We start from the raw sequence: 14,388 nt of genomic DNA on the forward strand, positions 1-14,388 counted from the left end.
TGTAGCAACAGTAGCGGTACTTAGCAGTGATGTATCGTTAAAGTGCGTTATCTAATTTGCCTGCTAACACAGGGATTGATTCTCTCATTCCTTTGTGTCCAGCTGTGAAGGAGGCAGCCGTCCAGAGGAGGCACAATCTCTACAGGGACAGCATCATTCTGACAAACAGTGACCCCAACCTGCACCTGCTTGGAGAAACCCCCCCGGTGGACTGGGCCACCAAATTTGGGGGCGATGAGTCAGACGGCTCTGTCGGCGGTGGTACTGAAGGTGGGGGTTCCGGGAGAAGACGCAGGCAAGTGGTGTCCATGATCCAGCTGGACGGCATGCCTCTGGCCTACGAGTCCTGTCTGGAGGTTCCAGGGGTGGAGCTTATCCCTGAGGAGGACGCTGAGCTGTCTGAGGGAAAAATGGAGGATGAAGAGATCCTGGGCACTCCTGAGGGTCCCAAGTCTCCTGATAGCGTGGATGAAATCAGGGACCTAATTAAAACGACCGTGGAGGTGGTGCTGCCAGTGTCAGAGGAGAAGCAGGGCGACGTCACCAACGGAACGGAGCCGAACAACGCCGCCATCACCATAGAGGATGGGGAGCAGGAGGAGGTGACACATGTCACCACCACGGTGGTGGACGTCCCCAGGAAATCTCCACAACACAAGACATCCCCGCACAGAATCCTCCAGGAGCTGGTGGGAAGCAAGAAGCAGGAAGCTGATAAGGAGCGTCAGGAGGTAACAGTCATCGAGGAAATAGAGATAGCGGCACTGGAAGATGTCACCGGACGAACTGCTGAGGTCTCTGCAGCGGAATCAGATTCTGAGTTGCCACGACCGCCGACAGTGGCAACAGACTCCAGCTCACGTACTGACAGCGGCTTCCAGTCACCAACCAATGAGGAGTTGGATGAAGGTGTGCCTCAGCCAATCACAAACGGTCTGAATGGAGAGAACAAGATCACCGACCCAGTAGAACCCGAAGTTATTTTAGCATAGGACGACAATGTTCTGCACATAACTATGAAACTGGGGAAAACCGCAGAGAGAAAACATCAGTGTGCATCACATGTAATGGGAGAGAAGTGGAATGAATCTGGTTTGTATATAAAGGTTCAATTCAAAGCGTTGCCGTTGATATTGCACACTGCCGAAACCATCTCTCCCATCCTCCCCTAGACTTTTTTTGAGACAATTCTTTGGTGATGGTTCGTCTCTATACGGCTTTGTGAATATCAATGCAAGTTTTTTTCATATTCTGTATATGACACTGAATTCCACATATCTGACTTATATAATAATGCTCCTTTACCTATATATCAACACGCTGAGGGTCCATCATAATAAGGGATCTTAAAGTGATAACCCACTTTTTTAAACGTACAGAATAAGGGAGAAACACTAAGAAAACAACTACATCTACGTTATGAATATTTTCAAAGTATGTTAAGGGTTTGTTTACATCAGTAATGTTTGTAAACACAGCAGGAAATCAGGCCTATATTATTTACAATATATCTCAAATTTGTATGGTCAAGTAAATTACAGATTGTGCCTTTAACTACAGTGCAGGTGAATGAATCCCTCTCTTATGTTCACAGTCTCTACCTGGGCAGCAGGGGGTGCTATAATCAATCTTTTGATGTTTCTGGATTTGTATGTTTATTTTAACTATTACGTTTTTCAAATATTGCTATCTATTTTTGTAAAATGTAATTTTTTAAAAAATATGTAATTTGTTTACTTTGCAAGAATTTCTTACATCTGCAAATGGCCTTTATGTTTCAACATGTTTCAGTACAAACTGTCTGGGAATGATAATTACTTCCACGGTGATTTTAAAAGCAAGATGTTTTTATTTTTTTGACATCTGTGGGGGAAAATAACCAGAACACATTTTTTCTTGTGACTCTGCTGGTGGCCAAAAGAAGATGACCAAGATACAGCATGTGATGGCTCTACAAGTACATCAACATCCTAAAAGTTCATCAGAGGGAGCAACATTAGTGATTATGAGGGACATTCTTAATGTTGGCTTCTAGTGATACTATATCACTGCAATACTTTGCATCACACATGACAGTTATTCCCTTTCTATTTAAAACCAGTCTTTTCTTATTTAATCCAACTTCTCTGGGTCAAAGGGAAAGTTCACCCAACATCACTGCGATATTGGTATCAAGCTGTACAGAGTTTTGGTTTGGTTTTTATGTCACAGAGATAAACTGGCTTTTTTTTCCCCCACTGTCCTTAGCAGTGTAAAAATCTAAAAGAATAGATTGTCTCACTGATATTTATCCTATAAATAAATCAGTCAGTATCTAACTGTTCATGCTTTATTTTAAGGGTTTGTAATTTCCTAATAGTTTTCTAGGATGTTTTAATACTAAATAGTATTTACTACAGAGTAGAGACATACAAGATGAAAGGTATACTTAGCTGTTGACAAATTTCACATTTTTGCATTATGTTCAGCTGACCTGTCATGTGAATAGAAGAACCCAGGTTACACTAGCAGTTCATTAAAATTAATATATTGGAAGTATACCAGCTTTATATTCTGTATATAGCCCAAAGTCAGAAATTACAAATGTTCTTTTTTTAATTCCCTGTCTGTACAACAGACAGCTACTATCCTTAGACCCTTAATTCAGGAGAAGGGAAAGAAATAACATTCACAAAAAAAAAAAAACTTTAATGGAGAAAAAAAAAGGAGAAACTTTAGAAAGGGCCACAGACTCTTAAAAAACAGACAGACATGAAATACTGAAGGTGCTGTATATACAGAGTACACATAGGTACCAGTAGTCGAAATAAAGTATGGAGAGAGAACGATAAAATGAAAATTTTAGTTAAATAAATGACAGATATATAATTTTATACCTCCATTTTTATTATAATTAGTACCAAATGACACACTCTTTTCAGGAAACTTTCTATGAATTTGTACGTACATATCAACTTCCTTTAGGAAATTATAGGAAACTTTAAGACGAGTAAAATAAAATGTTACCACATTTTTGTTGTTGGCATCACACGCTTTAATGGGTGAATTGTTTTCACTGATGTACTATCCGTAGTTAACAGACCAAGCTGCAAGTTAATGTTCAATGTTGAGAAGAGAGTTGCAATTCTTACTTGTCTCTTTTCTTTGTTATGACTTAGTGTCCTGTTGTGAAATCACCTATTGCCACTGCATCCAAAGCACATTCTGAGTTTGCTGCCTTCATATTATACTTACGACTCATTGCTTCCAACGGTGGACCGTTGACTGTCACTTCCTCCTGTTTATTTATTATAAAACCTATCTGTGTGGTGTGTAAACATGCAGGTGTTTAAAATATGGATGAATAAAATTATTTCATGAATGTTATTCTTTATTTTTGTCAATCAAGTCCTTTGAGATTTTTATTCAGTGACAGAAAACCATCACTAAGAAACCTGATATTCAACAGTACACAACCTCAAGCGATCAGACATGTTTATATATGTTTCTATTGTCAGGATCAGTTAAAAGAATTCGTTATGGTCTTATGACCTGTGAATGAAAACCTCCATTCCAAGTCCACTTTTAGGTTTCACTCCAAAAATACTGCAAAAAAAGAAAGAAATTCAGAATTCATCACTTTAAAAACGTTGTTGGTTCCACCCACAAAATGTTAATTTTGAAGCAGTCAAAAACATCAAAGTCTTCAGGATGAATTTTACTTTTTAACTTATAAAACTACTTAGTAAAAAAACAGTTATCTGTGTAGTTGCTACTAATGTCTGTCAGTGCTGACCAGAAAAAATAAATGATGAAAACAACTGTAACATGCCACAAGGTATGGATGACTTCCCTATAACATTCCTGTTGTGCTGTAACTCTGCTGTGGGTGATTCAAATGCATTTCTCCTTTTTGAATCTTTGTTTACTATTTTAGGATAAATAAACAAAAGGAGAAGAGTTTAAGGAAGCAGCACCTCCCCCCTTGGAGACTAAAAAACATGTTTCACATGCATTACTAGAGAATCCCTTAGATGTTTGCTGTGTGAGAAGAGAAACAAGAAAATGCCTCAGAAACATTAGAAATGTCTTTTTAACACAGAAAACCATAAATCATAAATCACTAAATTATACATATGGTTTCTATGGTAAGAGACAAATGTTCACCGAAGGCTGAAACTTGGCAACCGGTAAAAATATAGTGTTGAGAATTTCAGTTTCCACATCCAGATCAGTTTTATGTAACACTTAGTATTGCAAAAGTCAATCTTCAGATAAAAGTCATAGAAAATTCTCCTTTTCATGAGTCCCGAGTCTCAAAATTTCACAAGATCTGTGCCAAGCGCAACAACACGTCAAGCGGAGTTTAGTAAATCAAGTGGTTTCCCGTTTAGTATCCAGAGCATGCCATCCTGTTAACTCAAGAAGGAAAAAAAAATACCTCCCTCTTTCTTTATTTCAGTGCATGAACTGTCCTTACCCTCAGATCTGACCCAGCAGAGGGAAAGAGATGAAATAACCGAGAACAGAACCCACGATCACCCCGAGGAAGATCCAGGTGTTGTAGGACATGACACACAGCATCAGCATGTAGCCAAGAGACACCTGCAGCATGTGCAGGACTGTCTGGATACCGTGCAGCAACCAGCTGAGGAGGAGGAAAGACAGGAATGCATAAGCTACACAAATTACAATACAACCAAATGAGAAGATCAACACTCAATACTCAAATGCTTCATTCAGTAAAAACACTGTAAATTCAGTCTGGATGAGGTGTTATAGATTTTGCCAGTCAAAGGAGTCAGGTCATCAATCATTATGACAGAATAGGTGACACTTGAACCGTTTAACAGAAAGGGAGGTCAACATTCAGTGTCGAGGGAATGAGACTTGACAGCGCTCAGTATGAACGGAGGTGCGCAGACACACAAACAAACAAAAAAACAAAACAAAAAAACATACACAGCTACAACAGAAAGTAGTGGAACTAACATAAAATTACAGCAATGGTGAAGCTTAACCCAAATGACCTCCCTATTACCACTCAGAGAAATCACTGAACTCTATGTTTGCTGCAAGTTACTCAAAACTGGTTAATCAGGGTCAAGAAAGCATTAAGAATATAACAGCTTCTAGGATTTCAGGTTATTGTTCTGACCCCTTGGGCAGCTATTATTGTAATTCGATGAGGATCTGCTTGCAAAAAGTGTTTTTATTTTTCAACCTAACTATATTTCACAAGGGCCCTGACCTGTTCCGGGTGTTTGGAACTGCATGGTGGGACTCCATGGGGGCCAGCGAGGATTCAGAGGGGCTGCTGTCCAGTACGGAGCTGCTGTCGCTGGGAGACAACGGGGGGGCGCCGTACAGCGACTGCGGTTGGGCCAATTTAGAGCTGCTTCCCAGCCACATCCTCCACACTTTGAGCACCTCGTAGAAAACCGTCAGCAGCAAGACCACGAACACTGACAGCACCATCCCTGGAGACACAAATATATATCTATCGTATCTATATCTATATCTATATAATATATAATATATATATAATATATATACAATATAATATATATATATATATATAATATATATATATATATATGTGTATATATATATATATAATATATAATATATAATATATATATAATATAATATAATATAATATAATATAATATAATATAATATATATATATATATATATATATATATATATATATCTATATATATCTATATCTATATATATATATATATCTATATCTATATCTATATATATCTATATATATCTATATATATATATATATATCTATCATATATATCATATATATCTATCTATATAGATAGATATATAGATATAGATATAGATATATAAAAAACACCTGCTGTAGTCAGCTTAGATTCATAACAGTCCCAATGGATAATATTATTGGCCAGTTTCAACTCATCACAAATATACTGGTATCAACATATAGTGTACCGAATGTTGGCCAATAAGTAACTTAAAAATGCAGTATATAGTAGTGCTAGGTATCAAGTCTCAATACTTTTTAGTACAGACTGAATTATATCCTTAGCAGTAAGTATCAGACATTCCCCCAAATACTTGCTGGTCAGATTCTAAGTCTTGTTTACTTATTCTCCAATGGTAAATCATAACTTGGCTAATTCTAGCTAATTTCATTCAGGATGGGGAGCATTTAGGTACATCTGACTGTGTTAACACATCATAAGTTTGGCATATTTTGTCAAAGGGAAAAAAATGGGGGTTTAATAGAAAAACATGTTTACGGTGCTCAACCTGATGTACCGCTCATGGCCATACTTCATCTTGGTCCCAACTCTGTATGAAACAAATTTAAGGGATCTTCATCACAACCTTTTCTGTTACTAAATTGAATAGTGGATGATTTTTAAACATCATCATAAAAAAATATTGCTATTTGCCTCAAAATTCCACTGCTGGTCAGGCTCTAATACTGAGCACACTGACTGACGGTGAAAAGGGGGGTTATGGTCCAAGAGTGGTTTGAAAGGGTTTCATGCATTTTCTGCTGAGAAACTGGGTCACCTTTCAAGTCCAATGTGAATCCAAGCTGCTACTACGAAGGAAAGCTTTTCAACTCTCAAGCCTACAGGCCTTAAATATACTGTAAGTTTACAAATACACTCGCTCAAGTTTGTTCATAAGTTATCTAACCTTTCCGGAGCTCTCAGGGGACAGAAATGTTGACACAACACTACAGTATGTTCTCACCAGATGGACTGGTTCTAAGAGTTCCCACTACTGGGAGACATCCCGCTGAAGTGGAGGTGTCATTTGACACTCTGCGACTTACCTGCAGGTCCGTGCACATCCCAGAAGTCAAACAGCAGTGTCACGCTGCTTGAAAACCCAAAAGTCATCTAAAGAAAAAGGAAGAAGTGATTAAAAACCTCCAAACAGCTGATAGCTGCTCACTGCTCATCTGCTGAAGCACCTTTCGAGTTCGGAAAAACATTATTAATGCAGGACCAGGTGTTACAACAGTGCTAACCTCAGTCCCCCTGCCCGACAAGATCATGTCTCCAAGACCGAGGGCTGCTGCACTGCTCTGTCATTAGTCCTCTCCTCCTCCATTCTCTGGCAGCATGACTCAGAGCATCTTTGATTACAGATCTGAGAAACCATCGCTCGCTTTTCTTACTTTTCCTTACAAGCCCCGGACCCTTACAATAACAAACGTTACTCCTCAACACAGAACTTTATATTTCAGAATAAAATACAGGCAAATAAAAAGATTTGACTGGAGAAAAACTTAAGAGGACTAGGAGAAGCAGTGTTTGACTCCTGTTTCAGGACTTGTCTCGTAGAAAACTCATAATATGTGTGCATGCAGAATGATCTCAATATTCTTATACACTGCCCTCAAACCGTCCTCTGTTGAACATATAGTGTTCGAAAAAAAAAAAAAATGTAATTGACACTGCTCCAAACAAGCATCTATTCAGCTGATGTTGCCTCACAATTAAAGGACATATTGTCCCACAAAAGTCCCCTCTGTTCTGCCCTGCTGCTGACGACGTGTGACTGACAGAGGAATGTACTGTCTGAGTGTGTATGTGTGTCTGCAACCCGTTCAGCTGCCCGGTCCCCGCCAGACTCTCACCACCTCTCCCCTGCTAAATCACCACCTGTCCGTGCACGACCGTCTCTCGCCAGCTGCACAAAGGCGAAGGTCTCAGTGGAGCCTGCGATGTCCATGTTAATGCCACAGCAAATACGATGATGAATCTATTAGTGAATGCACAGACTATTTATCAGATACAAATTCTAATAATCCATGAAGTCAATTATCGAGCAAAGCTGCTTCTTTAATATGAGGATTAATTGTTATTCTCTGTTTTATATCATTTTAAACTGAATGTCTAATAGTAATAGTTTCGGCCTGACAGAACAAGACATTGTTCTGGGAACATATGAAGGACATTTCCCTCGATTATCTGTCATTTGCTCAACTAATAAAAGTGTTGCTGCTCTAGCCAATGATATGTCGCTGCACATAAATGTGTATGTTGTCCAATCCAGTCACGTGAAACGTGAAGAAGAACACATAGCGTGAGACCCGTCCTTCTGGTTTAAAGGTTTGAGGTGCATACGCTACACTGACATCCGGCAGGGAGAGAAACAGCAATGAGATGATTGGATGGGTTGTAAACAAGCAAACAGTTTATCCAGATGATCTAAACCACTTCGTTTGGAGGTAAAACTGAAAGTAGGTGCACCTAAAAAGTACTACAGCAAGTAATTCAAGTCAAATATGACCGGGGATGGGTGCTTAAAACGATCAGTTTGGATTATAATGTTATCGTTCAGTTTTGTTTGCTCTCCCAGCAGGTTTTGTTAACTCTGGGGTTTGTTTAAAACCTGTCTGTTTGTTTCTTCCCCTGCCAGACTTCTTCTGTAGTGATGTCACCATGCTCCCAAATCTTAGCAATTAACTTGGTGAGTGCAAAGTTATTATTGGAAATTATGACGAAACCTACAATAATAAGATCCAGTCTGTAATACACCGAGTCGCCCCCTTCAAGAAAAGAGAAGACGGCTGGAAAAGAGGAACAACTGGTTCTGCAGAATAGTGAAATTTATTACCTTCATGTCACTTTTGAGTTGTATCGGTTCCAGAAAAAATCCTATTCTGTTTGTGCGAAACACGTAGAAACTTCTTTTACTGAAACCGAGGCTCCTGAACGGCTTCGACAATTCAATATGGTACAACGTCAAAGCACCAAGGGTATCAACGGGGCAGAAGTACTGCAGAAGGGTATAGAGGACAGACGTATTTGAGGCAGCTTGAAAACATCACGAAGAAAGTCAAATATAGATACCTTCAGTCAACAACCCAAGTCGAGGCCAGGCAAGGGGATCTTTATGAGCTTATCTTTCAAACCGCTCAAGGAACTCAGGTGTTTGATTGCCAGGTGAATGTTGAGACCGCAAACTCCGAGACTAGTGCTTCTACTCCAAACGATCAGTACACTTCCAAAAGGCTGTATCCGCGGGTTCTGCATGCTTTGGCCCACACGCGCTTTACATTCATGCCAAGTTTCCCAAACATGTCATAAGTTTTGAGATGTTTTTCCAAACTGCCCGGTAGCTGTTGGTTGCCATTCGTGTCAGTGCCATTTTCAGAACAACCTTCAAAGATTTTTGCAGAGTCTTGAAATTTGCTTGAGGTATTCAGGTTTCAAGTTTCGTTTAATTATTGTTCCAACAATAAAATATTATAGCTGAGATACAACATTGTTTTTCTGGGGTCACGGCTTTTAAAAAAAAAAACAAAGAAACAACAAAACGTGACGATAAAATAAATTCATCAAATGTGTATTAATGCATCAGAAAATCTGACGGCAATCAAAGGTGTAAGTATGAATTCAAATAAAGTAAAATGATAGAAATCAAAGATATAAAGTATATATTATTTAATGCAAGTAAACTATTAGCCCCAGTTTCTGCCTCGTGTTTTAACATTAACATTGCTCGAATGGCACAGACTACATCCTGTAGTTTGGAATTTAAATTACGAATTAAAATTTACGTTTAAAAAATCTAAAAAAAAAAAACAATGGCCACTTTTGATGCCTGACAATAATGTAAAGTGTTGAATGTAAGGCTGGGCAACAGCTCAGTATTATCGTACATGGACTTTAAGTGAATTCACATTGTGAAGCTATGATCATAACACATTATCCCCTTACTAAATGATGTCACTCCAAGTAATGGGACAATGCAAATTGCGGGTAGAATTTACTGAAGTGATTCAAGACCAACTCTAGTTGAATAGGCCTTTTAAAACCAGCCCAGAGGGTTCACGGGTCTTTTCAATGTGTGACCACTGACTGTGGCAGGTCACACTGGTTTTACAGGTAACTTCTCCTCTACTCTCCAAACTAGGTGCACTGCCTATGTGGGTCAGAATCCCCTGGGTGCTACTGATGTTCCCCTGGGTTTAGTATGGCCAGCTTCCTGCAGTCCCTGTCGCATGTTGTCCACACACTGAGTCACTCGCACTCGCACTTTGACCCGGAGCGAAACAATTGAAATGCAAAATAACTTTACCCAAGTGACACAGATTAGCGAAGTGCTCCGGTGACGTTGCGAACTACAAGCACACGACTTACGGACATCATGGTGAACTTGCTGAGCGCAGGCCAACGCCCCAGTTTCCGCGGTTACTGACTCCGGTACCCCATCACAGACTGCTCACGGCCCGGGTCGGAGCTGCAGCAGGAACGCAGTCAGTCAGGTATGAGCCGCTTCTCCTGCGGACCGCCGCGGCAACCAGTCACCCGGTCAGCCAGCGACTCAGGCGGCGCAGCGAGCGAGCGACAGTTCTCTTCCCACCCGCTACCTCCTACCGCTCTGATTGGCTTGTTTGGCTCGGTCTAGGCATAGAGTGGTTAGAGGCGGGGGGGGTCAGGGAAAAATGCCAGGGTCGGAGCCAATCAAAGGCAGGGTGCGGGCGGGTCTTCGCCCACCTCGGGGGGGGGGGGACCTGTGCAGCGGAAGAAGGCTGAGCTACCTCGTGATTTAAAGACAACAAACAGAGGGGCCGGCGGTTAGTGGAGTTTTTTCAGTAACTGGACACAAAGACCCAATCGAAACAGTGACTCAAGTCCCAATGCAGCAGTCGGGGAACCCGTATGTTATCGTCGACATCTAGCAGAAGGCTACAACTGACAAATATCTGCATTATAGCCAGTATTTAGTTAACTTCAGCCGAGGAACGTAGCGGTTGGACCTTTTTCCACCAGGATACTACGCATGCGTAAAGCGGATAGGCCAACGTTTGTTTACTGCAAAGGGTCGGGACATGTGACAGACGGAGATAGTCGAAGGCATTCGTGGCTTTCCGGCTACTTTGACTGTAATGTAAAAACCAAGCGACCAAGGCGGAAATTGTTATGGCAAATCTTAGTCTTTACTAGGTAAAATATTTTAGATTTCAATATGCAGTATTGTTTGGACTGTTATGCTGTGTATTGTATCTTTAGCAGAGAGATCTTAACCAATCGGGACTGTAGTATGTGTTCTCTACAAAGTTATTAACTTCCATTTTATGTTCCACACATGATTTAAACTGCAAACATATTTAGTATTTTTTTGATGTGCTGGTCTGCGTATTTTATGCAAAATACAATCAGTTTCTTTCAAAATGGATCAAGTGCTTTACTGCTATATATATATATATATATATATATATATATATATATATATATATATATATATATATATATAGACATACACACACACACACACACACACACAAAATATGTTTTAATGCCCACTCCTTAGTAAAAATAAAGGGGAAAAACGTTTTGGAAGCATGCAAGCAACAAAAACGTGTGTCATAATTTTATTGTTATACTGTACAGTACAACTTTGATTCTGCACTGTAAGTTGAAATATTACATTTACTGATTGAGGTGCTACCATTAGTATCTGCATACTGCACCTGTAAACAGTTTAAAAGTAGAAAAATACAAAACCAGACACCACTCATCAATATGTGAAGTGGAGAGAATAAAATAAAAATACAGCACAAGTGGGGCTTCATACTGTAAAGCTCTTGTACCGCTTGGTGGAGAGGAATTCAACAGAATCAGGACTGGTAAAGGCAGTGTGGAATTACTTCAGGGAACCAAGCTGCTGCTGAAGTGTTCTTGAAGATGAGCGGAATTGCACATATTTTGTAAAACAAGAATAAAAAACAAACTTCAACAGGTCAAAGGTCCAGCGTCCTTGCTGTTTTTAAAAGCTACATGTATACATCAAGTGCACTTAGCACAGTCCACAGGAGGCAGGACAGGGAGAGTTTGCAGGAGCACATCCCGGTGTCCTCCCTGACAGAAGAGAGGAGAGACCATCACAGGCTCCAGCAAGGGGTGGGGGAATCCAGACTGTTTAAGGCATGCATTCAGAATAATGTAGAGCCAGTATAACATTATTGGGTGTCTGTCAGATTTCTGACTATAAAAGCAGTTCATCTGTGGAAATTTCAAATGTCTCTCACAAAATAAAATACAAATTCTGGAAAACACTTGGCAACATAATCTACAGTCAGGAGAAAACACCAGAACTAAGATTTTTTTTTTTTTTTTTTTTATGAGTTCACAGATTTGAATCTTAACTTGACTTTGACTGGAGATTTGTACTTAACTGTGGTAAAATAAGACAAACACATCAATAGTCACACAAAGATTCAGTACGGCAGTTGTGCTTATGATTTTCAGTGGCTTTAGTTTCCCAAAGCAACGTGACATTGAATATGTGCTGATGCTTTTACAACACAGTTGGACTAGGCCTGGGTGATATGGTTGAAATCATCATGATAAAAATAAGGATATTTTCTGTTATCTATATAAGACACTAGAAGACAAATTTATGCAAAATCACATATAAAATAATCTCACTGATGTTCAAAGCGTTGAACTGTCCAAATACAAAAACCTACGCCAACTAATTTTGTTCGGACAACAGTAATTTGTAGTGACAGCATGATAAGATCATATCTTGATATGATTACACAGAAACGAAAACTGAAAAGATCACCGAGCCCTTGTACATAGGCAAAGAAAAATGTCTCTAACAGATGATGTAACTCAGATACTGAATCAGGAATATAATTGAAAACTGTTGAGTATGAGTTAAAACAGACCACAGTTGAAGTTATCATCTTTTTCAAATAAGCCATAAGCAGACACAAAATCATACACACATGTACAGTAGATGTACACAGTCACAGAAATCCATGCACCTGAACCGTCAAAAAGTGCCGTATTGTGCACATGTATTTTCATTATCATCTGCACCGATGGAAATTTCAGAGGATTTATCTTCTCACTACTGTAACACTAAAAGAAATTTAAGGCAAGACTGAAAAAAGACGATGCAAAACACTTGCATCACATCTCAAAACAACATGTACCTGTACCCTGAACCTCAATTTGTCAGTTCTGCTCAACAGACAGGTGAAAGAAAAGAAAATGTAAAATTATACAGCAGGCTGCAGTAAGTGCATTACAGAAGCAGGGACTCAGTTAAGCATTTCAGTTTGCATGGTTGATTATGATTCCAGTTTCACGACCAAGTTGAGATAAAGCTTGTGGCAGTGATGACCACAAGAGGGCAGAGAAAGACTGTATCCAGCTGCAGGAAAAAATAAAAAATGAGCCTCATATGCAGATAAACTGTCCCTTGAATCCAAAACTGGTCTCAAAGCAGAACCACTCAGTTATATGAGTCAACACAAGGTGGCGGCACAGAGATGATATATATCTATATTTTTAAAGTACTTTATTACTTTCAAAACCAGAGCTTGTCAGTGCATGTGCTCTTCTATGTGCTGAATTTTACATTTTCTCAACATGAATGATCTCATACAGAAACAAACTTTTTTAAACATATATGTAAATATCCCAATTGGTTAATTCATGTCAATAAAACAATTAAATAAATAAAATCTTTGGTGGTTGCATAAATATTTTGAATTTTTTTTTTTTTTTACTGCTACCTGTGTTTCAAGTTACACAACTGAGAAGTTTCCCTAGGACATTATTCCTCGTTAAAGCCCCCATGTGCAAGATTCTGGGGGAAAAAACCCCCAAAAAACTAGACTTTGCTTTTTGAAAATTATATAATCAAGAAAATAGTCCTTACACGCAGTGGTTTTAATTTTATACACAGACCAGGACCTGTGGCTGTAAGCTCTCCTCTTGATATCCAGCATGAAGACAGATCTGCCCTACTGTTGATGAGGACAGCTGAGACACACATAGACAGTAGTGGACCACAATAACATGTGCCCAACAGGAACAAGACCACAAAAAAGGCCAACATTTGATATTGTCAAACTTGAGCCTTCAGCAGGCCGAAATCATTATCAAAGCTTCACAGATGCAATATTTCACTGAAAAGACAAAACAAAACAGATTTTATCCTGCCCCAAGAAGGAAAAAAGTCCAATCACTGAATGTTCCAAATGCTGTGTTACAATCCAAAACACTTCTTTTAGGCACAGTGATATTCACCCGATCTGTCTGACAGGACCTGCAGGGACATGACGAGAAATTAAAATTCTTATATTCAATATAAGATATCGTCCCTTTTTTAATTATTAGAGGACAAAGAAAACAATCTTTGGGGTGTTACTGTCCATCCTCCTCTTTCACCCAGAGTGTCTGATTGTCCTGATCTGTCAAGAGGCGAGTGCAGACAGGTGTGGGTGGGCGTGGTCATGATGCTTCAGCACCTGCTTCTTCTCTACTGCCTGCTGTTGAAACTGGAGTTGGCGCTACTGCAGCTTTCCTCATAAGTGGGTGGGGGCTCTGTAACACACAAACAATGATCAGTAATACTATAGTCAAAGTCCCACTCTT

At 39.5% G+C, this 14,388-nt stretch overlaps 3 protein-coding genes across 5 annotated transcripts in view; 1 reads left to right on the forward strand and 2 right to left on the reverse strand.

Annotated features, from left to right (window-relative positions):
* The window catches only part of niban2a (niban apoptosis regulator 2a), a 30,791-nt gene extending 28,108 nt beyond the window's left edge, over positions 1–2,683 (forward strand). The window contains exon 14 of the mRNA XM_040156926.1: positions 103–2,683. Coding sequence (XP_040012860.1) covers positions 103–992 — 890 coding nt within the window. The 3' untranslated portion in view covers positions 993–2,683. The remainder of the gene's footprint in view (positions 1–102) is intronic.
* Positions 2,677–10,498, reverse strand: slc31a2 (solute carrier family 31 member 2). Of its 3 annotated transcripts, none has more exons than XM_040156929.1 (5): positions 10,132–10,498; positions 6,810–6,876; positions 5,231–5,459; positions 4,460–4,627; positions 2,677–3,907 (listed from the first exon to the last, which is right to left on the reverse strand). In XM_040156929.1, the coding sequence occupies exons 1-4, from the start codon at positions 10,138–10,140 to the stop codon at positions 4,462–4,464; spliced, it is 471 nt and encodes a 156-aa protein (XP_040012863.1). In that variant the 5' UTR covers positions 10,141–10,498; the 3' UTR covers positions 2,677–3,907; positions 4,460–4,461. The 3 variants fall into 3 exon arrangements, with proteins under 3 accessions (XP_040012863.1, XP_040012862.1, XP_040012861.1); XM_040156928.1 differs by having other exon boundaries at positions 2,677–3,585; positions 10,132–10,494; XM_040156927.1 differs by lacking the exon at positions 2,677–3,907 and having other exon boundaries at positions 4,055–4,627; positions 10,132–10,497.
* Positions 10,499–11,351: 853 nt separating this feature from the next.
* The window catches only part of arrdc1b (arrestin domain containing 1b), a 37,686-nt gene continuing 34,649 nt past the window's right edge, over positions 11,352–14,388 (reverse strand). Inside the window, exon 8 of the mRNA XM_040158304.1 lies at positions 11,352–14,337. Within this exon, the coding sequence (XP_040014238.1) occupies positions 14,273–14,337 (65 nt within the window). The 3' untranslated portion in view covers positions 11,352–14,272. The remainder of the gene's footprint in view (positions 14,338–14,388) is intronic.

Source organism: Xiphias gladius, chromosome 20, assembly GCF_016859285.1.
Source record: "Xiphias gladius isolate SHS-SW01 ecotype Sanya breed wild chromosome 20, ASM1685928v1, whole genome shotgun sequence".
NCBI classification, from domain to species: Eukaryota; Metazoa; Chordata; class Actinopteri; order Istiophoriformes; family Xiphiidae; genus Xiphias; species Xiphias gladius.